This window comes from Emys orbicularis, chromosome 8 (genome assembly GCF_028017835.1).
Source record: "Emys orbicularis isolate rEmyOrb1 chromosome 8, rEmyOrb1.hap1, whole genome shotgun sequence".
NCBI lineage: Eukaryota > Metazoa > Chordata > Testudines > Emydidae > Emys > Emys orbicularis.
In genome coordinates this window covers 39,239,376-39,266,322 of record NC_088690.1, presented here as the reverse complement: position 1 = coordinate 39,266,322, position 26,947 = coordinate 39,239,376, and the positions used below count along the sequence as shown (strand labels likewise).

At 40.9% G+C, this 26,947-nt stretch overlaps 1 protein-coding gene across 1 annotated transcript in view; it reads left to right on the top strand.

Annotated features, from left to right (window-relative positions):
- Positions 1–15,718, top strand: part of VCAM1 (vascular cell adhesion molecule 1) — a 67,890-nt gene extending 52,172 nt beyond the window's left edge. Inside the window, exons 3-7 of the mRNA XM_065409375.1 lie at positions 9,216–9,491; positions 10,694–11,014; positions 12,374–12,640; positions 13,975–14,235; positions 15,558–15,718. Coding sequence (XP_065265447.1) covers positions 9,216–9,491; positions 10,694–11,014; positions 12,374–12,640; positions 13,975–14,235; positions 15,558–15,718 — 1,286 coding nt within the window. The remainder of the gene's footprint in view (positions 1–9,215; positions 9,492–10,693; positions 11,015–12,373; positions 12,641–13,974; positions 14,236–15,557) is intronic.
- Positions 15,719–26,947: the final 11,229 nt, after the last annotated feature.

The window sequence follows — 26,947 nt, the reverse complement described above, 5'->3', positions numbered from 1 at the left end:
TACTCATACATTAGCATGTTCTTGCTACTCAAGTGCTAACAGAGCAAGGTGCTGAGATGATGCTTCTTGCTGAAAAATGCATAGACATTTAGACTAGATTAAAATATGGTATTTTGTTGATTTTAAATCTACTGTAATACCATGATGATCATGCAGAAAAAGCGCCACAATGGTCACAGACTAGCATCTGGCTTTTAAAATTGTTATATTTTTGTGATGCAGATAGTAACACAATGCCCTACCAGTTGCAATGGCGACATCTCTTTGGTGTTTGGTCCTTTGGAGTGGCTTGGGAGAGACAAAAACAAATCTGTTTATTTTCTTTTTCTAGTTGGGGTGGGTTTTTCCTGGAACAGGGTCTCCAGCTCATTCCCTCGAGAAAAAAAAGTAAGTGCTTATCAGGTCAAAGAATAGTCCTTTTCAGCTCACTGGGCAGGTGGGGGAAGAAAATGAGGGGAGTGAGTCACTCCTCAGTTTTCATCCGTTAGGAGTTCCTGAATTTACATAGAGCTAAACCATCTTAAAGTTTCTGAACTTACACAGGGCTAACCATTCCATCTCCCTGTGCTTATTGGCATATATGTGACTCCTCTGCAGGGGCATTATAAGAAAATGAAGAACATCGTGTCTGGTACATAGTTGGTAGGATACTTCTATAGTCTGGTATTTTGTATGTTGTTTGGTTTTCATAAATCCAAACTATATTTAGGTAGTAAACTACAGTGTAGCTGGGAGGGCCAACACAGGAATTTTTTGCACCTATTTCTATTCTATGATGTTTTACTTGTAATGTTACACCAATGGTTTGTTACAATGGCTGATCTCAACAATTGCCTTTGTCATGTTTGTGGATCCACATGTTTCTTGGCGCGCAGAGCCCTTGCACAGTCGCAGGTGAGCGATAGCAGAAGTTGGTCACAAAGCTCCCCTGCACCTTCTATTTGACTGAATCTAGTTCTGAAGACCGGGGTGAAATCCTGGCTATACTGAAATCAATGGCAAAAGTCCTACTGACCTCCATTGAGCCAGCATTGTACTCTAGGGATCTACTTCAGTGAGAACTGCCATGTGTGGGTGCTGGCACTCTAGGAGGTAAGCAGCTTGTTCATAATTCGTTGTTAAATGTTTTCAACTTGTATTATTTTTGTTCTTGCACATTTTCTGAGCCTGCAGTCTGCCCCAGGCCGAAGTCCAGTGAACCCAGAACAAAATCCAATAGATATATGAATGAAAACAAAAAATGTAATTCAAAACAAGTGTTGTCTCTTAATTTATAATTCCAGGGGGGTTCAATTACGGTTGTCTTCAGTGAGGACAAGTGCCTTTGATACGTCTGAATACATTTGGCTCACAAACAAAAATGTAGATGAAGAGCTAGGCTCAAACTGCAAAATTTGAAAGTTTAGCAGTGTTTGGATTTAGACCTTTATAAAGACAGGGACCACTTGCAAAATTCAGGTCTGAATCTGGGGTGTCAGATTTTACAGTATTTAGGGAGTGTTTCGATCCAGGGCTTTGCTTCTAGCCCAGCCTAAAAGATCTAGTTTTTCTAAGAATTTATCTGGCAAATTTTGCAATATTTTCCGTATCAATTTCTTCATACAAGTTTTTGTCTATTATGAAACCAGTTTTAAAGATAAGCCATTGGAAATGATATAGTAGCATGTACAATACCACTACATGCACTTGCTATAGAAATCAAGACAGAACTGTGTGTGCACTGGGAATTTACACACACATGCTTGCTAAGTACATTTGCCCCCAGTTACCCCCATTTTTGAAGCCTTGAAATATTTGTGATTTAAAAAAACAAACCAAACCCTTTGTATTGCACCATTAAAGAAAGTGGAATTTAATCTGTCCAATTTGATAAAATTTCCTTTTTAAATTGTCTTTTAATTTCGATTGTATTTTTCCTGGCAATGTGGGTTTAAAAACAGGATATGCACCAGAAGTCCAATTTTAGATAGGGCTTTGTTAATGAAAGTCATTGCTTTCTCACTTTAAAACTTAAAACTTGGAATTTCCACGGCCTGCACTCTCTGTGAACAACAATACGTAAGGATGGAGATCAGGGAATTTTTTTGGGGTGACAGGAGGGCGTATTTATTTTGTATATAAATGTCAGGATTTTTTTAATCAAATAAACAGCGTCTCTGAACAAAACCTAATTAAAAATTATCTATTTTGTCATCTGTGTAAATGCCTAACATTTATTTTCCTTTTGATAGTCCCTTTTCCTGAGTCTGGATACCTTCAGAGATTTTTTTGTTAAACTGGTAGGAATGGAAAGTGAAGCAACTACGTTGTGTGGTGAGGATGACGTACGAGCCAGCTATGTCACTTCCACACATCTCGGCATTTCCATGGGGAGCAAAGGGAGTGAAATAGGCCTGAAAAACTGTCTCAGAATTTTTTAAATAGACGATAGCTTACAACCTGGAATACAATTCTGCAATAAGGGGTGGATTCCATATCAATGCATGGGCCCTGCCCGTGTACATAGGAACAGAGTTAAGGTTGCCCACACGACCTAATTATCCTTAATTAGATCTATATGTGTATCTCAGCAAAAATGTGAGGTGAAAGGGGACTAGTTGACTCAGCAGCAGTGTACCACATTTCCCCTTCCTGGAACCATACAGAGGGCAGTATCAGGGTCTGGGAGTGGAGCCAGGCACCGGCCCATGGCGATGAGTCAGAGAAAATAGCACAGCTACAGTGGAGGCTAGTGGTCGGTGGGGTAGAAGCACCCAGGGCCGGCTCCAGGCACCAGCTGAGCAAGCTGGTGCTTGGGGCGGCAGATTGTTCGAGGCGGCATTCTGCCCAATCCTAGGGTGGCACGGCCGCTTTTTTTTTTTTTTTTTTTTGTTCCGCTCTGGCTGCCCTGTAAGGGGTGGCGGCGCGGAGAACCAGAGCACCCTGCAGGGCAATCCTCTTCCTTCCCTCCCCGCCAACCGGAGCGGAGCCCTCGCAGCAGGCGGCAGGAGGCGGAGCAGCGGGAGGGGCCGCGTGGCAGCGCCCATGCTGTAGCCCTGGCCGCCCCCTTCTCTCTCTCTCCCGCCCACTCCCTCCCCTTCCCCCCCCCCCAAGCCGGTCCCCCTGCACCCACGCTCCAGCCGCGCCACAGGTTTTGTTTTTTTTTTCTTTGCCGTTCTGGCCGCCCCGTTTTTTTTTTTTTTTTTTTTTGCTTGGGGCGGCCAAAAAGCCAGAGCCGGCCCTGGAAGCACCAATGGATTAAATCAGTGAAACAGTGCAGGTACTTAAAGTTATGCCTATGCTTAAGTGCTTTGCTGGAATGGAGCTATACGTGTTAATACTGTTAACTATTTCAATGCTGGGCATTTTTAGCAAAAAGATCAAGCAGAAATATCCTATATCCCTTGTTGATGGATATAGAAACAGAGGGCTCGGGTGGGGTGCAGCAGAGCAGTTAGTTGCTGTCACGGGCTGCTGGAGGGAAAATAAGAAATTAAAACTCAGTTCACATCTCTCATATTTGAAGTCACTTCTATCCCCCTGGAAAAAGGTGAGGGGAGGGAGGGAGAGAGAGAGAGATTAATCCTCTCTCTAGTACTAAAAATCTCAGCTGTCCCTTGGACACTGAAACACAAAACCACCTCCCAGGCTTTTTTAGGTGCTACAGTCTCAACTTTCCCCTACCCCCTAATCAAACCCTCCATGTTTCCCCTGAAACCTTCCACAAGACAACAATGGGTTATAATACAAAGCTCTGCAGCGCACTGAAAATATGGGGACTAAGTAAAATACGTTGGATTTAATGTTACATGAAGCCAGTAGACCATCAGTACTTAATTGATTGAACTGGATGGGGGAGGAACAGGGAGAGGACCTGCAAGAGAATGGGGAGTGCAGTATTGCCAACCCCAAACTTTCAAAAATCATGAATCAGCCTCACAAAAATAAAAATGAATGTTGGGATCTTTTTCTTTGCCTTCTGGTTTGTGAGCTGTCAGGGTGCGAGTGGGTCACATTTTCAAGCATTTCTCCACAGCTATGAGGGATGCAAAAATAGAAAAATAGAAACCTATTTTTAAAAAATCTGAGATTCTCACCTAATCACTTGACTCCAGATGCTGGGGCTTAAATAAAACATGAAATGTCATGAAAGTTGTGATAAAATGAGAGTTGTTAACATGGGGAGTGCCATATAATTCCATGGTCCCTGTCCAATAGGATTTGAGCCTTTAGTTATGATGGCCAATTAATAGACTACCCTCCTTTACATGCAGATTACAAGAATATTTGATCAAATAAATCTGTATCCTGTGATTATTTTTTTATGTCTTCAGCAAATTGGCCTCTTGAACTCCATCAGGTAGCTGTTCAGCAAAGTTATAGGAGCATGAACTAAAGCTAATGCTGAATCTTTACTTCAGAAGCAGCTTCCCTTTCCTTCTCTTCACATGCCAAAAAAATCTCATGTCAGTTTCCTGAAAAGCAGCTTTATGTCCTGTTTTCAGATCAGAGATAAAATGCCCATGTACTTGTACTATGTACTTTGTAAGTGAACCCCTTTCCCAGTCACACCAACCATCTGGGATTCCCCTCCAAGCCTTGAGTAAAGCGAATTTCAATTATTGGAAATAGTGGAAAGACACATCAATGCTGGATTTTAACTCTTTCAGTCTTTTGTCCATGCAGCTTGCTAGCAAGAGAATTGGGGGGGAAACATCCAGCAAATTGATGTGAAGAACTGAAATCATGTGCCATGTTGATACTCCTCAGATTTGCAACAGGCTGTTGAAAATATTTTCAGATTAAGTTGCTTCTCCGGCTCTCTTTGCAGTGCCACAACCTTCCTGCATTTTCCTGGCCTCCTGCTACTGCTATAGCTTTAATTCCAAAATTGCTTAGAACTTTTAGCTTTAGCATATTTCTCAACTGGCCATCCTGCGTGATATCTCTAGTCATGGGCCCAGACACAAGGAGAACTCTGTTTTTTGACACAGTGTTAAGAGCTGCACACAAAAATGTAAACAGTTGTACACAAAGAAGCCATCTGCAGTGCACAACAAGTTTTATTGGTCCTACCCAGGAACAATGCTGCATATACTTGAGCAGTATCTACTGGCCCTTTTATCTCTTAATTAATCACATATATGCAGACATCTCTTTTATATTGCACTCCTATAACACTTAGCAGTAATGGTCTCATTACACTCTGCCTTCCATGTCAGAATTCCTGCCAGTGTTTTCTGTGGTGTTCATCCTCATTGTGATGCCCCTTCTCTTTTTTACCTCACCCCAGATTTTAATTCAAATGACATGTGGGATCCGAACCTTTGAGGTTAACGCCTAAAACCTGTCAGCTGTTCTCTATCTGCTTCCATAGAGATCCAGTCCTGCACCAAGCAAAAGTGGTGCTCCCATGACTTGGTGTGCCCGTGGCAGGCACAGGGCGGGGGATGGCAGTTGCAGCAATAAAGTACCTTTTCTTTTTAAACTAGGAACCAGAAAGGCTCATATGGAAGTCAACTTTGTGTCAGGATCTTCCTGTATTGAGGAACCACTGCCTCTGGTGAGTCTTGCACTTCCTCTAACAATATGTAAAATGGGTACTGCTCTGATACCAGCAACATATTTGTCCAGATATCAGTACAGTTACCTTTGCTGTCTCTGCTAAATATATGGCTGATGTCTAGTTGGCTCGGGGCCTGGCATACCAGCTCAGGGCCTGATCCAGCTCCCTTCAAAGTCAATCAAAAGTGTCCCACTGAGTTTAATGGCAGTTGGATCAGGCTGACATTTCCCATTCCATGTTATTTGATGAAAAATCCCACAGCATTTGTAGCTTTCCTTTGCAATGCCTTCAGGGTGCCGACATGCCCTACCACTTTTATGCTGTCTCATTCCTGGGGACTGAGGACATGCTCTTCATGGAAATCTACATTAGAAGTATCTGAACAGTCCAGACTTCAGAATCACCGTATGTATGAGCTCTCTCCTCTGTAATGATGACAAAGCATGTACCAGCAATTTTACTACAAAGGGGACTTTTACTTCCCCTTCAAAAATCTTTTTTTTTTTACGTTGAGTCGAAGCACTGTTACCCAGTCTGTACACTGCACACGTTCTGTGCTCTGTGATTTGAGGGTTTTCAAGCATGTAAGGACTCTACTCCATAACCTTTTCTCTTTCCTGAGAGGATTTTTCTTTTTTGTCCACCATGACAATGACAAACTCCATGGTCTTCACTTCAGGTTAGGGATTCTGAGCTCAGGTGTCTCCTTCTTCCAGGGTTCTCTTGGTAATTAGTGGACTGGGTTGTCTCTTTTAACTCTCCTATATTTCCGGTTTCCTTCACCTTTCTGACCTAGATGTCCATTTTCTCTTTGGAGCTAATTTTTGCATCCTACCAGTTATTACACTCCTTTCGTGTTGGTGTGTTTATTATCTGTGATGTTTATAAACATAGTCTCTGTTGCCTCTTATTGGACATGGTATTGAGATTCTCACTGGGATTTATGCATTTATTACAATGTACAGTCATTTTAGCGTTCCAGGGAGCATATTAACTTGTGCAGTAAAATCTCCCTTTAGGGGGGATTCCCAGGGCAGCTGCAGTCAGGAACCTGGAAAAATGGTTCCTGCTAAAGCCATGGTCTCTAGGGACCAGGAGGAGCACATTACATGAGAAGTATTCCTTGTATCTGCTGCTACTGCTCTTACCTGAATGGGGTAAAATGAAACCATTATTAACTCCAATGAATAATGTGTTAACCTCATGACCTACATGACTCAAAAAGTTGGACTTCGGTGTGGTACCTGCCTTTGCTCACTGTTATTTATATTTGGGGCTTATGGATTTGTGTTTATTTTTTCTATATTTTCTCATTTATTTTATGCAGATTATTACTTGATACCTGCATCAGGACCAGAGATGAAATAAGCAATACATAACAGCCACATTTTACAGCAATTAGCTTAACAGTTAAATGATCACATATCAAATTTAATTAATTCATCATAGACATTTTTAAAGCATGTTTTACGTTTTTGTCCTGGATTTCTTGCCACTTGTATTTGGCAATGCCCTCTGAATAAAAAACTGAACGCTACAAAAATTAGTAAGCAATATCTGCTTTATATTCTGCAAATTCTGCTTCTCAATTTTTTGCATTAGTGGCATTTTCCCAGTTTAAACTGGACAAAGAAAATCTGCTTTCACTTTGTTTTTAATGACATCTACCTACCAGCCAGCACTTGTCTCCAAAAATATCCTTTGCTCAAGATGGGCTTCATATAACCCCGGAACAAAACCACTTAAAATAGGAACATTGTGTTTATTCCTTCAGATAACATGTTCACGCTTTCCCTATTACTGAGTAAGGGCATGAAAGCTGGAAAATGTCAGTTTAAATTGCTTCTTTTAAAAGAAAAAAGACAACTTTTTTTAAATCCACCTACAGTTTAACAACCTGCAAGTTTTCAGCTGTTTTGATTCCGTTATTTAAATAGGACAATGTATGATTGCAGAAATAGATTGACAATCTAGAGGAAAATCAATCAGTGGTGTCCCAGAAAAAAAGAGCCATTTGAGGGGCAATTTCCCTTTAGCTGCCATTAAAAATAATGAATCTGTTCAGTTGCCCTACTGGAACCAGCAGACTCAGTCCAACGACTCAGTCTATTCAGCTGTAGGTGATTGGCCTGAGCCTTAAAGACTGGAGCTGGATCCGGGGTGTTAGGATCCAGGATTTTGATTTGAGCTCATTTCTAGTCCTACATTACCTGACTTAGATCCGTGTTTCCTTATTTTTATGGCTCAATCCTCAAAACCACAGGCATATGGGTAGCTTTATTCATGCAAGATGTCCCACTGATTTCAAAGGGACAACTCACTTGAGTAAAATTACTCAAGTGTTTGTAGGATTGTCCCCATAAAACCCAATCATGCAAAAAGTATGCATGAGAGTAACTTTAACTAGGTGAATAGTTCCATTGACTTCAGTGGAACTGCTCACATGAATAGCTTCTTTCACATGACTGACCATCTGAACGATCAGGTCCTTATTTTGCTCCTTATACCTGTGATATGCAATAACAATGCTAAAATAATTTTATCCTGGGCTTAAAAAGATTTTTCTCATCTGAAGTGTTCTTGATATTCTCCATCTCTGATATATTTATTTTGCTAGTTCTGTTTTGGAATTCGTTTGAAAAAGACACATTGTAATCCTGTCTCTGAAAGCAGTAGAGGGCGCTGAAACCATCTACACAGCCTACAGGGGGATTTTTCCTAACTCTGCTGTGGGTATCCCCATCTAGAGATTTCCTTCACTCCACCCCAACCAGAATTGTTATAAAGAGCCGAGTAACTGTTCTGTCATTTTCAGAGCTGCAGACTCACACCGTGTTTCTTCAGAGAGAACAGAGAGCCAGGGTTTGGAGCTAGCTTTCTTTTCATAATATATCAATTGCAAAAATTTACACAAATGGGAAGAATAATTCCATCAGTGACAGTGCTTTTACTGGGGTTTGTGACTTGTGAGTTTTTGTTTTGTTACTTAATCAATTGTTGTAATTAATTTGAATTTTCCTTTATTTTAGAATCATTTCTCTTTATGGAAACTGATTTTGCATTTCAGTAAATAAAAATTTGTTAAGATCAGTTAAGATGTTCTGTTTAACTAGCAAGAAAAATTTTATTCAGCACTGACTATTCTGTAGTAATGCAGTCATTTTGTAATTTAGTTTGCTAAGAAATGTATTGCACTATAGAATCATAGAATTGTTTTGGTTAGAAGAGATCTCTAGCCCATCACTGTAGGTTTGATTTTATTATCCCTGAAGCATCCCTGATAGATATCAGTCAAGTATAGTATTAGTCAGGTATATCTGCAGTGAAGGTGATTCTATAACCTTCCTTGGTAACGTATTTACCTATTAGTCTGCTGCAAAGTTTTAGAGACAGATCCCAGCTGGTGTAAAGTCGTGTAGCTCCATTGACTTCAATGGATTTACATTGTTCATCAGTTGGTTAGTTAATGTGTGTAGAGTATTTTGGAGATGGAAAGTACTATTTAAGTGCTAATTATTAATAGTTTAACTTGCCCTATGCAACTATTAATTTAAAAATAGTAAAACAAGAGGCAGGCTTTAATAATCTCATATACCATACTAGATTGCCAGTGCAAAGGAGAACATGAGCAATGAATGCTGCTGAGTTTGCATTTTTCTCCCTTTTTCAGCTAAAGCTTTTGAAATTAAGATTACACCTGAACGCGACGTTGCTGCTCAGATTGGAGATAAACTTGAGCTGACCTGTAGTACTATTGGCTGTGAATCCCCAAGTTTCTCTTGGAGAACCCAGATGGACAACCCCCTAGGTGGGTCAGTGACCAACATGGGGAACAGCTCCATCTTGACTATGGATCCTGTTGGCATTGAGAATGAGCATGAGTATCTCTGCAGTGCATGTTGTGGCGATGCGAAAGAAGAAAAAAGCATCAAGGTTGATGTTTACTGTAAGTGATTTATTCCCTTTATATGTGACATTGGTGCAATGCTCATTCAAAATAAATGTGATTAATCATTCCTACAGTGGTGGGTCAATTATATCCCTAGCACAACAATTCTGATATAGTTTAAACATATATTTCCTGGTAGGGGTCATAGATTGGTGCAGGGATTTCTTATTAGGCATCTTGAACTAGGCTATCTAGAGTGAATTTAATCTTCCTGGTTTTATTTACTCTTGGTGTTTTCCTCAAAGTATATGAAAGCCAGAAGATAGTCCCCTTGAAGTGTTCAAAAAGCTGAAAAAAATATGCTCTGGGTGGAAATGTTTGGGGAAAATTTGAGTATTAAGGGCCTGATCCAAAGCCCAGTGAAGTCAATGGAAATCTTTCTGTTTATATCAGTGAGTATTGGATCTGGCCCTTAGGATCAAATCCTGCCCACTTTACTGATACAAATTGTTCCATTGACTCCAACAGGCCTACTCTTGTGAAGTGAGCAGGAGTTGGCTCTTATTACAGGGATTTTGTAAATTCACTCTGCTGGCCACTATATTAGCTGCAGATACAAGGCATATTTTCTACACCACTGAAATCAATGGCAGTTTTGTCACTGAGTTCGTTGGGAACAAATCAGTCCCATATACCTTAATATTTTGGCTTGGCATAGGAAGGTCTTTATATTTAATGGTAGCTGCCATTATTTGGGAGCCACATTCAATAGCTGCTGGGGGTAATAATTAAAATTAATAGATGCTGGGCCTTCTAAATGAAGATACAGCACATGCTATGCCTTTTTATTCCAGTTATTTCTAAGAACAGTATTATTGTTGTCTGTCACTAATTTAGAAATATATATATATATATATGGTAGCTGTTATTTTCTAATTCTATCAGTTAAAAAAGATCAGTATTTTTCTATCTTTCATAAAATGCCACACTGTTTTTAACATGGACATGTATTAAAAAGAAAGATGGATCCAACCTATACCCCAGATCCAAAAACCCCAAACTTTGAGTGTGTGTGTGAAAAGAATCTGGAGGGTCAAAACCCCAAAATATGGACCCATATTTCATGACTGTAGTGGACTTAATCAAAAGCCAAGTCATGAACACATGTGAACTTGAGGGACTTTCAATTCTGGCTCTAGTTTCAATGGTTGTCTCTTTGGCCTTTCTCTAGTAAAAAGTAACTGGTATTGTTCTTTTAGCTTTTCCCAGTGATCCAGTCATTGAGATCAGCACACCCCTGAATGTTGGGGAAAAAGCCAATATCACCTGTATGGTTCCCAAAGTGTATCCTTCTGAGCGTTTGACGATGCAGCTGGAGAAAGATGGATCTGTTTCTAGCATGAAAGAGTTTTATGAGGAAGGAAGCACCAAAACCATTGAGACAAAAAGTCTGACATTGACTTTTATCCCCACCTTTGAAGACATTGGGAAAGTGATTATTTGTCTGGCTGAATTACCGATTGATGAAATGGAATTTGAACCCAAGAAAAGACAGACTTCACAGAGATTGAGTGTAAACTGTAAGTATATTTATATTAGGGGTTAAATTTTACATTAGGATTCATGGACCAGGGCTACAAAGTTAGGGATATAAAAAGGTACTCCTGATCCACACTGGATCTCGCACTGATGTCAGTGACTGTACTGCACAAAGATCAAGGATAGGACATGGCCCTTCGGTCGTATCATCTCTGGGCACAGTCTTGTAATCCCTTCATGTGAAGAATAACCATTTGTGTCAAATGTTATCTTTGCAATCTATGAATTTCTTTTAGAGACCATTTCCTCCAGTAAAGCTTAAAATATGATGAATTATAAATGTCATCTATTGTCTGCTTCATTAACTACCTCTTTGAAATCTCACCTGAAAATCAATCTTTTCACCTGTCCCTGTGCCTTTTAATTAAATTCTCCTTATGACAGGCCCAGTCCTGTAGGTCCTGCCTTTGGCAAAACTCAACTTCAGATTCAGTCTCTGAAAAAGAACTGCAGGATCATTCCCTATAATATTTAATTGTTTACTTAAAATATAAGATTGTTGCCAAGACACCTAGGTGCATTGCATCAATCAAAGCAATCAGACAATGACAAGTCAGAGTCCCTTGCTTCACCATTATTTATTAATTCTTTTTCAACCCTATACAGCACTATTAGGAAATTTCATAATGTGATTCACATGTCTGACGGGAGGTGTATACAATAATGTTATCCCTATAATGAATACAGTTTAACTACATTTGGACAGCAACGTCACAAAAACAAATATACAGTAGAATTCATGGTCAAAATTCCAAAGGGGTGTCATCCTAGCCTCTAAGGCCCCAATCCTGTAATGAGCATCCTCTGGACAGATCCTTGCGCACCCAAGGAACTCATTGTAGGATCAGGGCCCAGTTTGGTACTTGCAATTGACTGCAGGCAGAAATGTGACAGTATAGGGAGTCTGCCACCTCTTTGCAGGCACAAATCAAATATATCGTAATCTATCGTAAGTCACATCCTCTGCAGTCCCCGAGCACAGGGGCTGTGAATGTGTGGCCCTTATAGGGGCTGTACAAAAGGAGAGGGGAGTTGTCCCAATGTGCAGTGTATAAGGGCTAGTCCCCATTTAGCTTCAGAGTGATGGCAGTCTCAGCTCAAGAACTGAGTGGGGATTGAGACTGTACTGCCCTCCCATCCATATAAACAGACCCTCTTGGTCAGGACTGAGGCACATTGGCTAAGGAGGGCTTGCACTGAAGCTCAAAAGCTATCTGTGCTGTATTTGATTTGAGGATAAATAGAGGATTTCAGTGTCCAGGGCTGACAATCTAGCACCTAATAAAGAACCCTCTCTTTGCTCCTGTTATTAATAACTAACAATGGATCCTTCGTTTTAGATGGACCAAGAAATACAACAGTCTCTGTCACCCCCTCCACCACAGTGAAAGAAGGGGGAGCTGTGACAATGACATGTACCAGCTATGGTAATCCAGCTCCAAAGATCTCCTGGACAAAGCGTTCAATCAGTGGAGAGTCGCAGTTTCTTTCTGAAAATGCAACTTTAACTATAAATAACATAAAGGCTGAAGGCTTGGGGCTTTATGAGTGTGAAGGAGTTAACCAGTTTGGAAGAGAGAAAAAAACTGTGGACTTAATTGTTCAAGGTGTGTACAACATGATACATTGTAAGCCTTGCTTCGAAATTTTAGGGCTAATCTTGCTCAGACTGAAATCTGTGAGAATTTTGCCTTTGGCTTCTGTGAGGTCAAGAATGGCCCTTAGTCATTAAGGGTAAAATTTACCTCAGGCAAAGCTCTCTGAATCACTAGATCCCCATCGGGTGCATCTACACAGCCACTGGCAGCCTGCAGAAAGCCTCCATGCCGAGGCGACAGACTCGGGCTCACAGGGCTTGAGCTACTGCACTAAAAATAGCTGTGTAGGCAGCATGTTTAAATTGTGGCTTGGCCTGGAGCTTGAGCTCTGACCCCTAGGGAGAGAGTTGGCTTCAGAGCCCGAGCTCCAGCCCAAGCCACAATATCCACACAGCAATTTTTAAGAGGTAGCACAACCCCCACGAGCCCGAGGCTGTCAGCCCAGCTGAAAGGCTCACTGCCATGGGCTGTGTAGACATACCCATAGTATGTGAAAGTGACAGATATACCATATATGGGGCTCGGCTAGAGGATGCAGGAATGTATTAATGTGAATCCAGCAACGAGCTCGGACAGCAATTTAAAAATATAATGCTTGATGTCAAAGGTCAGTTAAAATAATGTTCTCTATGTTAATGAAGTGGGGTTTGTTCGTTTTTTTGCTAGAGGCATAAAACGTGGTCTAAAATATCAGCCAATTTCTTCAGACTCTAGGTTTTGGGGTCATTTTTTGTCATTCCCTAGGATTTTAATGTTGTGTGTGTCATGTAGTGAGTTACCCAGGGTCTTGTCATATATAATTAGTAGGAACAGATCAACAGTGAAGTCTGTTCTCCAGAAGGATCCAGACATCAGAAAACAATTGTTCTCCAAAATCTTTTAACAGTCCCTTACATTGGGGTCCTGCAAAACAGGGTTTGAAACCGTGGAATCCTAATGACTTTCTCAGAGAAAGGTCACATGTCTGAAGGCTGGGCAAACATGCTCTCTTTTAGCTTCTGATTCTTTGTCTTTGCCTTTGCTGTGCCTGTTCTGTAGAATGAGGACTTCAGAAGCCATGCTTGTCTATTTTTCTCCTTTCATGAATATACATAATCATTTTAAATTAAAGAAAAAAAGTTCGGTATAAAGTGAAGGGTGCTATGTCCATCAATTAATAAAATATCCTTCCTGCCAGCAGCACTGTGTGAAGACTAGAGAGTACCTTTAGCTAGTGATCAAGTAGATTTTAAAGAAAAGATTGTAGTGAATCATTCAACTGAATTAATGCCCTGAGAGCCTGCTGTGATTGTCAGTCTCTACATTTGCATTTAAATCTTACCCAACATTTTCTTTCCTTTTAGTTCCTCCCCAGAATACTACAGAGTTAATATCTCCACCAGACAATGTTGATGAAGGGGAAAATATCACTATTATGAGTACAACCTATAGTAATTCACCTCCACAGACAGTCCCGCAAAAGATCCATCCAAGCAACACAACCATCCTCTCATCACAGAATGACACCTCTACAGTCAGCAAAAATGACACAGGCATACACCATGAGACTGGAAATAACAATGAGACTAGAAATAACACTGATGTGATTGAGATAGCTGTTGTAGGTAGGCATATATGTTGCTTTGAACTTACTTGTATTGTTATCTTCCAGTGATTGAAAGGTTGCTGTTAGCACAGCTAGTGTACTGTTCACCCACACATAGATATACCATGGTTAGTGGTGAAAAACATAACAGAACAGTTCACTAGTGAATATCAATAATGTAATAGCTTCCTATACAGCACTGATACTCTTAGCAATGCTACCCCAAAGTGGCACAGTGGCTCAAGGGAGGTGGGGAGAAGGCAGGCATAGCCCCACTTCCTCTATGCACCAGTCTGCAGAGCAAGATTGGCACATAAGGAGAAGAAGCCTGAACCCCACAAAAGGAGATAGAGGGCGCCTTGATGTGCGCTGGGGAGCTGCTGGAGGCACTCTGTCTGCTTGAGGGAGAATGCCTCCTGATCCTCCCTGGAGCAGCCAGCTTACAACACGCTTTATTGTGTACTATGCCAAACAGGCCTGAACTTACGTAAGACTAACAAACCCAAGACACTGAACAATGATTAAGTTGATTAGGGAGGGTGTTTACTGAAGAAGAGAATGCTAGACAGATTGCTTGAAGAAGTGGGTTTTAAGAAGGGATTTGAAGGAGGAGGGAGAGTGCGATGCAGATGAGAACCAGGAGCGTGTTCCAGTTGAAGGCAGTAGGGTCTGTCCCATTGCAATAGCTGGGGCACTGCTCCACTCAGAAAAATGAGAAACTAAAACCATAATAAAGTCAATTCACCCGTTCATAGCTGTTAACATGGGAGGATAGCTCTTTCAGAGCAGGATCCATGTGGAACAGCTGCTTCAGTGCCCCCAGACTATATCATGCACATGTTCACATTCATTTTGGAGCGCCAGGGGAGAATATCATGGAGCATAGTACTGAGGGGCACTTTCTAAGATACCCTGAATTAGTGATCATAAGTGGAGCTCAGGAAAGCTAGAGTTCCCCTATGCAAATCTTTGTCCGATAGACACCACTGGGCATAGGGAACTGCATTATAAAAAGTGCGAACCCAGTGTGGGAGGAGTCAGGAGATGATGGCAACAGAAAGATAAACTGATTGGAAAGAGGGTAGGGTGGGGAAATAGGATCAGAGATGTAGATGTACCAAGATTACAGAGGGCCTTGTACATGTGGACAAGACCTTGAATGTGATGCAGTAAGAGAGAGGAATCCAGTGAAAGAATTCAAAGGGGTCAGACAATATGCTCAAAGCTGGAGGAGAGGAAGATGACATAACAGTAACATTGCCTTACAGTGATGTGCATACATCTACTTGTAACAGTTTTTAATCAACTTCTTCTGTCTCTTTTTTTTCCCTCGTTTTGCAGAAATGGTGAAAGAAACAGATTATGTGATTCCTGTGATTGTTGTGCTCTCTTGTTTAACAACAGTGGCAATCCCTGCACTTGCAATATTGGTTTACAAGTCAAGGAAAGCAAAGATAAATGGATCTTACAGTCCTGTAAATGTACCAGAACCAAATGTTTAAGCAAGTGACTAATCTTCTTCATTGCATGACCTTATATGACATGCAAGTGACTTTTTGTAACACTGTCGTGAAAAACATGAAAAAATGGTCTGTACTGTGATAAATACAACAGCCTTTACATTAAAGGGAAAAATAAGACACTGCCTTAGAAATAAGTTAATCGCTTCCCTATTGAAGCATGCCCAACAAGAAGAGTTCTTTGAAGTGCTAAGTTTGTAGATAGTATCCCATTTCCTGTACATATGTATTATAAACACATTCAAGTGAACACCAGTTTGGAAATTCCAATATCGTATTGCAGCTGTACATAAAAATGTTGTTTCCTGAGATATAAATCAACACTATTTGAACTGATTAGACTATTTTGGCATTATTTAATAGTGAGTGTTTTAAATATAATTTGTGTAAATGTTTGGTGGTGGTACTTTCCTACTGCATGTAATGTGTTCCAGGTCCTCCTCTTATTTATGCCAACATAACTCCATTGGCTCCAGTAAAAGTGCATAGTATAAATGAGAAGAGAATTTGGCCTTTTGTTTCTAATTAATTGTCACAAATGTATCATAGAATCATAAAATATCAGGGTTGGAAGGGACCTCAGGAGGTCATCTAGTCCAACCCCCTGCTCAAAGCAGGATCAATTCCCAACTAAATCATCCCAGCCAGGGCTTTGTCAAGCCGGGCCTTAAAAACCTCCAAGGAAGGAGATTCCACCACCTCCCTAGGTAACACATTCCAGTGCTTCACCACCCTCCTAGTGAATCCTTCAGAGTCAATTAAAAACTTTTTAACTTTTGTTTAATAAATGTGCTAAAGCTTTTGATACGCATGTAACAGTTATAAATGTAATTCAGCAAGTATCTGTTTGGGGTTAAGATATAATCAACTATAGCATGTGAGATGTACAATGGTATGGTATTTATTTGGGGTCTTGTCACTTTAAAGTATATAGCAAGATTTTCATTGACTTCACTGTGGGCAGGCCCATAATTTAGAAGTTAACTCTAAATAGATATGCTTTATAGACTTTCACCCTAAAATAAATCCACCTTGGGGGTATTGCTGTTAATCATAAATGGTAATAAGGCTCCAATACACATATTCAACTCTTATTGAATAGACACAGAATTTGTTAGACTCATCGTAAAAAAATTGACCTAACATATTTAGATGAAGTTTCTAAATATTTCACTGTCTCCTGTTCTTGGTACTGTATTTTTGTTCATAGAAATGTTTATTCAGTTGAAATTCCCAACCAATGCCCATGTAATAGAGAGATGCAACATGTATGTTTGCTTTATTCCCACTTGTTAATCCTTATTTCTTTGACAAGCAAAGTGGTCAAAACACTGAAACTAGGTGGTGTATTTATTTGTTTTGTTTTCTATCTTGTATGGTGTGTGTAACAATAATGGGACCCAGGACACAGACTGGCCTGTATGAGGAAAAACTCAGAGAGTTAATGTGTACATTCTATAGACGGCACCAACACAAAAGCAGCAGCTGCAGTAGACTTAGGGTATGTCTACACCCAGCCGCTAGTTCGGCGGCTGGGAATCAAAGTTCTGGGTTCGACTTATCGCGTCTTGTCTGGACGCGATAAGTCGAACCAGGAAGGGATCGCCGTCGACTGCGGTACTCCAGCTAGACGAGAGGAGTACCGCGGCGTCGACGGGGGAACCGCGGCGTCGACGGGGGAGCCTGCCTGCCGCGTGTGGACCGAGGTAAGTTCGAACTAAGGTACTTCGAACTTCAGCTACGTTATTCACGTAGCTGAAGTTGCGTACCTTAGTTCGAATTGGGGGGTAAGTGTAGACCAAGCCTTAGTAAGTATTATAAATTAGTTGTCACAAAGCAGTATATGGTCCTGGGTACTAGAAAATTCTGTCAGGAGAAGAAATGAAGAGATGCCAGTCTGTTAATCTATGTAAAAGACACCTAACATGCTGCTTCTGCCAATCCTGAAGAAAGAAAGATCTTCCCTAGTTAAGGAAGCATGCGATAAAGCAGGACTCAGGGCCTGGAGCACAACTCCAAGGGAGTAAAAAGTCTGCCAGGGTCATCTCTTCTTAACAATACTTTGGGCCTGGCTGGGCCTCTCAGAGTTGAATTTGCCCCCTAGAACTTCACACTGGTTCTCTCCCTTCTGCTTGGAAAGGGGAACCACAGCTTCTGTGGCATCATTGAGATGCTGGCAGGCCTGATGCCAGCCTGTGCCAAGGCTTTAGGCCTCAGCCAAACACTGACAAAGTAATTGCTGGGAACCTGTCTCTGTGTTAGTATGGTTAAGAGGGTATTGAACTTATAACAATGTGTTTAGTGTTTAGACCTTATGAAATGCTTGTAAGTTGCAACATGCCTTAACGTCACAGATCATTTCTTTATCACATGCTATGCGGTAACATTTAAGTTTTTGCTTTGTAACTATAAAACTGTGAACCAGGCAGGAGGGATCATCTCCTGCCCCTCAAGAAGGCCTATCAAAAATAAGTGTGCCACTGTGGAACATCGCAATACAAAGACATTGTTAATTATCCCCTTGCACCCATGAAGAGGATACGTGCAAAAGGGCTTGTCCCATAAGTTTGAATTCTGGAAGAAGAAAATAAAAACAGCTGACAATAAATTTTTTTCATCTCTTTTTCTGTTTGACTCTTACAGGGCCAGAGCTACGAAAGAGAATCTGAGATCCCCAGGGTCAATCTGGGTTAGCCCTAAAAGACATTTAGAGCTGACAGATCACTACAACCTTATAACTTTGTAAAACCATAGACTAACTCATTTGTATGTATGCTTGCCACCTTTAACTTTGTAATAATTCTAATTCTTTTCTTAGTTAATAAATCCTTAGATAGTTTACTATAGGTTTGCCTACAGTGTTGTCTTTGGTCTGAGCTCTAAGATACCAATTGACCTGGGGTAAGTGATAGGTCTCCTGGGACAGGAAGTTACCTGAATATTTTGTGATCTTTGGTGCAGAGCATTACGTCTAGCTTGCCTGGGTGGCGAGATGAACTGGAATGCCCAAGGGGACAGTCTGTGACACCACTGTAAGACTGTTTAGTAGTTCACATTTGTTACTGGACTGGTGAAATCTAATTATAGTATATACAACCAGTTTGGAGCTTCTGCCCTGCTTCTTAACGGTCTGCCCTGAGGTTGGCACTCATGGTCGTGAGCCACTCCAGACAGCGTGACAATCATCATCCTTCCTTCCATTCTAGTAGAGGGGGAGACTGACTACCAATCCTACCAATTCAGTCAATGTCTAGTATTAAAGAGAGTAAGCACAAGTATGTGCTATTCTCATTTTTATCTGTAGCTATCAGGAACGTACTCTCTTATATTGTTGTTAAATCACATTTATTGAAAACCACTTCATACTAACACTTCATGTTAACTACAGAAATAACTACAGAAATAAGTACTAGTTCTCAGCAAGTTTCTTTCATATCTCGTCCCATCACAGATGGGTTCAATTATTAACATTTCTTTTGTTTCCATTAATGTTAACTGTAAGTGTAAATATACATACACATGTCACTGTTAATATAATTCAAACGATTTTAGAATTTTTCCAAACAATGCATATAGATAATCTCATTTGTAATTTCTCACTAATACCCATGAGAAAGTAATATTGTGAGTGCCTCTATTAAAACAGTACAGAGTATATTGTTTAAATATACATTATCAACACAATAAAAAATTCTTCAAACTAGCATTTTATTTCTTGAACTGCAGTTTGCATAATTCCAAACCTTACAACAAAGTTTATTTTTATTTGTATCTATTCAATTTATTGAAAACCCACAATAATAATACAGGAAAAAACATCACAGCTACTAGCTGTATTTGAATGTTATTATGTAGTACTACATTAGTTGAGACAATCCCAAAGAATAAGAATGGAAAACATTTTACCACAATAATCCAATGACCCAGTGCATTGTAAGGAAGTATATCATTTTGCATGATTCCACTCAGTGTTCATTTAAAAAAAGAGAAAAAATCTGCAGTTATACTGGTCAATTAAGCAAACTATGTGCTTGAGATTATACTGTTTTTCCAGTTTAAATAATTGCTTAAGTACCTGCTTACGTTTATTCATTCCCTTACATCACGTTGTATTTACTGTTACTTAAGACTGTGCTTAGCTGCCTTTATTAAAATATGTTTTGCCCCCAGGGTGGGCAGGAAAGATTATTAACATTTACCATCTCAAATTTCATTTCTCTGTCTTCCTGACAGAATACTAGTGGAAGCTACTCCAGAGATGGCATGGCTTATACCTGTTTACGCATGAGCTTGTATTAAATGGATTAATCATTCTGTCACACAAAGCATATAATGTAGTTCATAAATACATACCTAGAAGGGATACTCACTGTTAAAAATAAGTTGATATGGAACACAGATTACAAGCATTTCTTTATTTTTAACACCCACATGTTCTGTCTTACTTGCTTTAAAAACTGACTAACCAGTGCAGATACCGTGTTGGAGTCATGGCCCCACTGAACTCTATAGTAAAACTAATGTTGCCTTCAACATGTCAAGTACTGTACCTCAGGTATATAAATCAAAATACTATTGAATACATGTTTGGCAGCAGGAAATACAGCAAACTGCTGCAGCTGTTGGTTTATATTCATACTTCCATGCTATTTGGACTTGAATATTTTTTAAAACCATTATTTTGACAGTTTCATTATTGATATAATTAATATTTCCATGTAGCAACACAAGAAATAGCTTACCTTTCTGCTTGCTTTCTCAACAACACACTCAGATTCACATTGATCACCTACATTAGACAATGAGGAAAAAGTTAACTTTCAAAAACATTTGACGAATCAGTCCAGTTGCCCTCCATGTTTACTGTTATTTACATTTACCTTATCGCCCAGCCAGCTTCTTGTCATCAGGTCATGAAATGAAGGGCCGTGCAAACTCATTTTTCTCACTTTTGCCCCCAGTCTGGCTGTAACTTTGTGGGTCTGCACAAATGTTACTGGACAAGAAATGTAACACATATTAGCACGTAATACAATCTCCTTTTTCTCTGTTTCACCATTGTGTGTGCTGTCATTTGTTGATATTTTTACCTCAAAACCTTTAACCATACTTCATAAATAGAAGTATATTATCAAAATATTTAAAAATTACATCAACATGGTAAATAATTACCTTTGTGAAACCATTCTTTTTCTTCCATATCTTCCAGAAACATGTCATCAATATCAATTGGATTGCTGCTTTCAATTTCTGCTGCTACTTGTTTCTTTTCTTCTGCTGCCATACATTCATTTTCTTCTGTGTCTGTGACCTCCAAGTTTATTACACTGCTGTTATCAGGGTTCTCTGCTATATCACCACCCATTTTTCCAATAATGGCTGAGGGAACTGTTTTTTCAATGTCACCCACATCTGTTTGGATGTTTTCCTTTGACAATCTCTTTTCAGTACCTAATGCTGGTGGCTTTTTATATGGTTTTAACTGTACATATATCCTAAAGTCTTCCCTTATAAGGTTTCCACTTTAAATTTATTACTACAACAATGGTAACTTTGTATGATCCTCGATAAATACATTACAGTGTCCCTCCCTTTCTTGTTCTCCTTCTTGCATTCAGTAACATAATGCGTTCCCCAACTTTGCATGTTATTTTCCCATATTTAGAAATTTCTTCTAGCATAGTATATTTCTTGGGTTTTTTTATGCTTTAGAAATATTACTAACAACCAATGCAATGTCAGCATCCATTGCAGTTTTCATATTGATACTGTACTCTGTGTAGTACTTTTCACTGCATTCCTTGAAAGCTTGTGGCTTTGTAAATAAATGGAGAAGGTGTTGTATTCATGAAATGGAGAATCACAAACTAACATATTTACATGAAAGCTGATAGTATTTACATACACTTAAGTGTAATTCTAAACCTGGTCTAAACTTGGTCTGGAAACCTTGTTTCATGACCATAAAATAGTTTGAAAGGGTGACATTTTGGTTGTCATGTGTGGTTTAGAGCTCAAAGAAAAAACAAACATAAAGAAATTCATTCCAATTACTCTTGGTGTCAACCAATTTCCACAGTGCTTTGTAAAAAGTAGTGATTGATTAGTTTGTGCAAAGAAATAGTTAATATAACATCTTGGCTGAGGGTATGTCTACACTATGAAATTAGGTCGAATTTATAGAAGCTGGTTTTATAGAAATCGTTTTTATACAGTCGATTGTGTGTGTCCCCACATAAAATGCTCTAAGTGCATTAAGTCAGCGGACTGCGTCCACAGTACCGAGGCTAGCGTCGACTTCCGGAGCGTTGCACTGTGGGTAGCTATCCCACAGTTCCCGCAGTCTCCGCTGCCCATTGGAATTCTGGGTTGAGATCCCAATGCCTGATGATGCAAAAACAGTGTCGCGGGGGATTCTGGGTACATGTCGTCAGGCCCCTCCCCCTCCGTGAAAGCAACGGCAGACAATCATTTCACGCCTTTTTACCTGGGTTACCTGTGCAGACGACATACCACGGCAAGCATGGAGCCCGCTCAGCTCAGCTCACCGTCACCATATGTCATCTGGGTGCCGGCAGACGTGGTACTGCATTGCTACACAGTAGCAGCTAATTGCCTTTTGGCAGTAGACAGTGCAGTATGACTGGTAGCTGTCATCGGCTATCTGGGTGCTGGCAGACGTGGGACTGCATTGCTAGACAGCAGCAGATCCTTGCCTTTTGGCAGTAGATGTTGTATTACGACTGGTATCCATCGTCGTCGGACTCCTCAGTGAGTTTGGTCAGAGGCGCCTGGGCAGACATGTTTTGTCTCCTGGAGACTCAGTCCTGCCGGCAGTCCTATTGCACCGTCTTGACGATGATGGCTAGCAGTCGTAATGCAGCATCTTCTGCCAAGCACCCAGAAGATGCCGATGACTATCAGTCATGCTGCACCATCTGCTGCCAGCCTAAGATGTAAAAGATAGATGGACCAGATTTGTTCTGTATTCATTTGCTTCCCCCTCCCTCCGTGAAATCAATAGCCTGCTGAGTTCATTAGCACTTGCTGTGCGCTCCACAATATCTGTGAGAGTAAGGGGGAGACATTTATGGCGGGGTGGGAGGTTGAGGCAAATCGCCTGGCCACTGATTATGCGCAGCCAGACACCAGGGTGGTTAGAAGAGTACAGCAGGGTGCGGTGCGCATCAGAGAAGCTTTGAAAACCAGTTTTGTGACTGGCCAGGCTACGGTGTGAAACTTCTGTTTGTTTCTCCTTGATGAACCCCCCCACCCCGGTTCACTCTACTTCCCTGTAAGCTAACCACCCTCAAACTTATTGAAGGCAAGCCTTCTGATGCTTGGGCAATCCTCTGGGGTGGAGTGGCTGAGTGGCCGGAGGCCCCCCCACCGCGTTCTTGGGCGTCTGGGTGAGGAGGCTGCGGAACTTGGGGAGGAGGACTGTTGGTTACACAGGGGCTGTAGCGGCGGTCTCTGCTCCTGCTGCCTTTCCTGAAGCTCAACCATACACTGGAGCATATCAGTTTGATGCTCCAGCAGCTGGAGCATCGACTCCTGCCTTCTGTCAGCAATCTGACGCCACCTATCCTCTTCAGCCCGCCACTTGCTCTCTTCAGCCTGCAATTCAGCCCGCCACCTCTCCTCTCGTTCATATTGTGCTTTTCTGCACTCTGACATTGTCTGCCTCCACGCATTCTGCTGTGCTCTGTCAGTGTGGGAGGACATCTGGAGCTCCGAGAACATATCATCCCGAGTCCACCATTTTCTCCTTCTAATCTTCACTAGCCTCTGCGAAGGAGAAACATTTGCAGCTGGTGGAGGAAAAGGGAGAGGTGGTTAAAAAGACACATTTTAGAGAACAATGGGTACATTCTTTCATGTTAAATTTTGCTGTTCACATTACACAGCACATGTGCTTTCGTTACAAGGGCGCATTTTTCCTCTTATATTGAGGGCCTGCCGGTTTGGTGTGAGAGATCACTCATGCAGTGCCAGGCAACAGAATTCGGGTTGTAGGCAGCCATGGTAAGCTACAGTCTTTTGGCTTTTTTAACCTTCATAACATGTGGGAATGGTTTCAAACAGCAGCGCCCTCATTTCCCATACCAAGCACCCGTTGGGTTGGCCATTTAAAATGGGTTTGCAATGTAAAAGGAGGGGCTGCACAAACCCAACTAACCTCCCTCCCCCCCCCCCCCCCCAATTCTCTGGGATGATCAATTCACCCCTCCCCCCCACTGCGTGGCTAACAACGGGGAATATTTCTGTTCAGCTGAGCAGGAACGGGCACCTCTGAATGTCCCCTTAATAAAATCACCCCATTTCAACCAGGTGACCGTGAATGATATCACTCTCCTGAGGATAACAAAGATAGATAAGGAATGGATGTTGTCTGCATGCCAGCAAACACTGGGACCATACGCTGCCATGCTTTGTTATGCAATGATTCCAGACTACGTGCTACTGGCCTGGCGTGGTAAAGTGTCCTACCATGGCGGACAGGATAAGGCAGCCCTCCCCAGAAACCTTTTGCAAAGGCTTTGGGAGTACATGAAGGAGAGCTTTCTGGAGATGTCCCTGGAGGATTTCCGTTCCATCCCCATACACGTTAACAGACTTTTCCAGTAGCTGTACTGGCCGCGATTGCCAGGGAAAATTAATCATTAATCATTAAACACGCTTGCTTTTAAACCATGTGTAATATTTACAAAGGTACACTCACCAGAGGTCCCTTGTGTGCCCTCAGGGTCTGGGAGCACGCCATGGGTGAGTTCAGGGGTTACTGGTTCCAGGTCCAGGGTGATAAACATATCCTGGCTGTTGGGGAAACCGGTTTCTCCGCTTCCTTGCTGTGAGCTATCTTCATTGTCTTCATCATCATCATCTACCTCGTCCCCCAAACCCACTTCCGTGTTGCGTGATTCTCCATTGATGGAGTCAAAGCACAGGGTTGGGGTAGTGGTGGCTGCACCCCCTAGCATGGCATGCTGCTCCGCGTAGAAGCGGCATGTCTGCGGCTCTGCCCCGGACCTTTGTGGTAGGCTTGCCTTAGCTCCTTAATTTTCACGTGGCACTGCTGTGCGTCCCTGTTATGGCCTCTGTCCTTCATGCCCTTTGAGACTTTTTCTAATGTTTTGGCATTTTGTTTACTGCAACGGAGTTCAGCTAGCACTGATTCGTCTCCCCATATGGCGAGCAGATCCCGTACCTCCCGTTCAGTCCATGCTGGAGCTCTTTTGCGATCCTGGGACTCCATCATGGTTACCTGTGCTGATGAGCTCTGTGTGGTCACCTGTGCTCTCCACGCTGGGTAAACAGGAAATGAAATTCAAAAGTTCGCGGGGCTTTTCCTGTCTACCTGGTCAGTGCATCTAAGTTGAGAGCGCTGTCCAGAACGGTCACAATGAAGCACTCTGGGATAGCTCCCAAAGGCCAATACCATCGAATTCCGTCCACACTACCCCAAATCCAACCCGGAAAGGCTGATTTCAGCACTAATCCCCTCGTCGGAGGTGGAGTAAAGAAATCGGTTTAAAGGGCCCTTTAAGTCGAAAAAAAGGGCTTCGTCGTGTGGATGTGTCCAGGCTTAATTCGGTTTAACGCTGCTAAATTCGACCTAAACTCGTAGTGTAGACCAGGCCTGAGACAGAGGATACATAGAATCAACAAGGTGTAAGCTGGAGAACATTGCAATGTATTGCTATGATTATTTTTCATTTCACATGTGATACAGTAAAAAGACTTTGAAGATTTATTACCAATACATTTTACAGCATGGTCCTGTCTACTTACCTTTACCATTGGAAAAAAAATTCCCTAAAATTACCTTTGGGTGGATTTGTTGGTATTTGGGTTGAATAGGTTGAAGCTATGTTCTATTCCCATTTTTTTCACAAAAGGCACGATTAAACTGAAAAGAATGTATGCTGTAAACTTTCCTTTGGAAATGTGCACATTTATATTCCTTTCCCTATTTCCTATTGATTACTGTGGTTTCCTATCCCATCTTTTAGTATTACTACGTGGAAAAATAAATACGTTAGTAAATCAAATTGCTATTAATTTTTTATTTTATTTTTTTTATTTTTTGGCTGTGTGAGGATACATAGAAAAAGTTGTCAGCAACAATTTTCCTTAAAAAAAATAGTCATGAGAACAATGAAGCCAATGTTGAATATCTATGACCTGATTGTATAGTTGAAGAAATAGTGAAAAGAATCTCAAAAATAAGTCATTACCTCATTATTGAATTCAGAACCATGAACTGTCAGTATCTGCTCTGGCCATCCAAATCAATTTATAATTTTACTGATTTTCTTCACCATCTCATGTGCTGTGTTATTTCTAAGTGGAAATGCTTCCGCCCATTTTGTAAGATGATCTGTAGCTGTCAATATGTACTGGTTTCCTTTGTTACTGGTAATGGCCCCATTAAATCCATTCCCACCAATTCCCAGGGCCTCTGGATCTGTATGCAAGGGTACAGGTTTCACTTTGGATCTCTCCTAATATGTTTTCTTAATAAGCCCATATGCACTAAACAGAGTAAACACTATGATATGGTTTTCACAGTGGTTTAAACAACCATACAATCAGAATCCACTTGACTTAAGAAAGTAAAGAAATATAGGGATAGGGATAGGAAAAGTCCTTCAAGAGTAAACCTGCATAAATATGATGTGCCAGCGCAAAGATCAATAGAGGATATTGTTGCACCATGTCATGCCATCCATATACATTGCACTTGTTGTCGACAATTGGAGGCCTTATTGTGTAGCAATAATAAACACAAATAACAATAAATAATTTTCTTGGATACTCCTTCAAAGCTTCCTTTCTGTTTTTTAAGGAAGTGACTAAGACTTTGTATCATGTATAGGTAACCTGCACTGAGAACATACCTAATGCATTGACAATGTAAGGGATTTTAAAAAAATGGAAAGATAGATAGTAGAAATAGGAGAGTTCAAAATTCACTTTAAAAGTTTTTCAAGGTGGTATCCAAATTTAATCCATTCCTACTTTCTGGCAATGCAGACATCTCTCAGCCTGGTGTGGAGAGAATATGATGGTATTAATATTCATGTATTAAAATGTTATTGCACGGGAATGGCGCTCACATTTTCACACCAAATGGTTAAATATCTTTCTTTGCAATATAAATTTCAAATTTGTATTTAAATTTAAATTAGAGGGTTTTGCTTCATTACT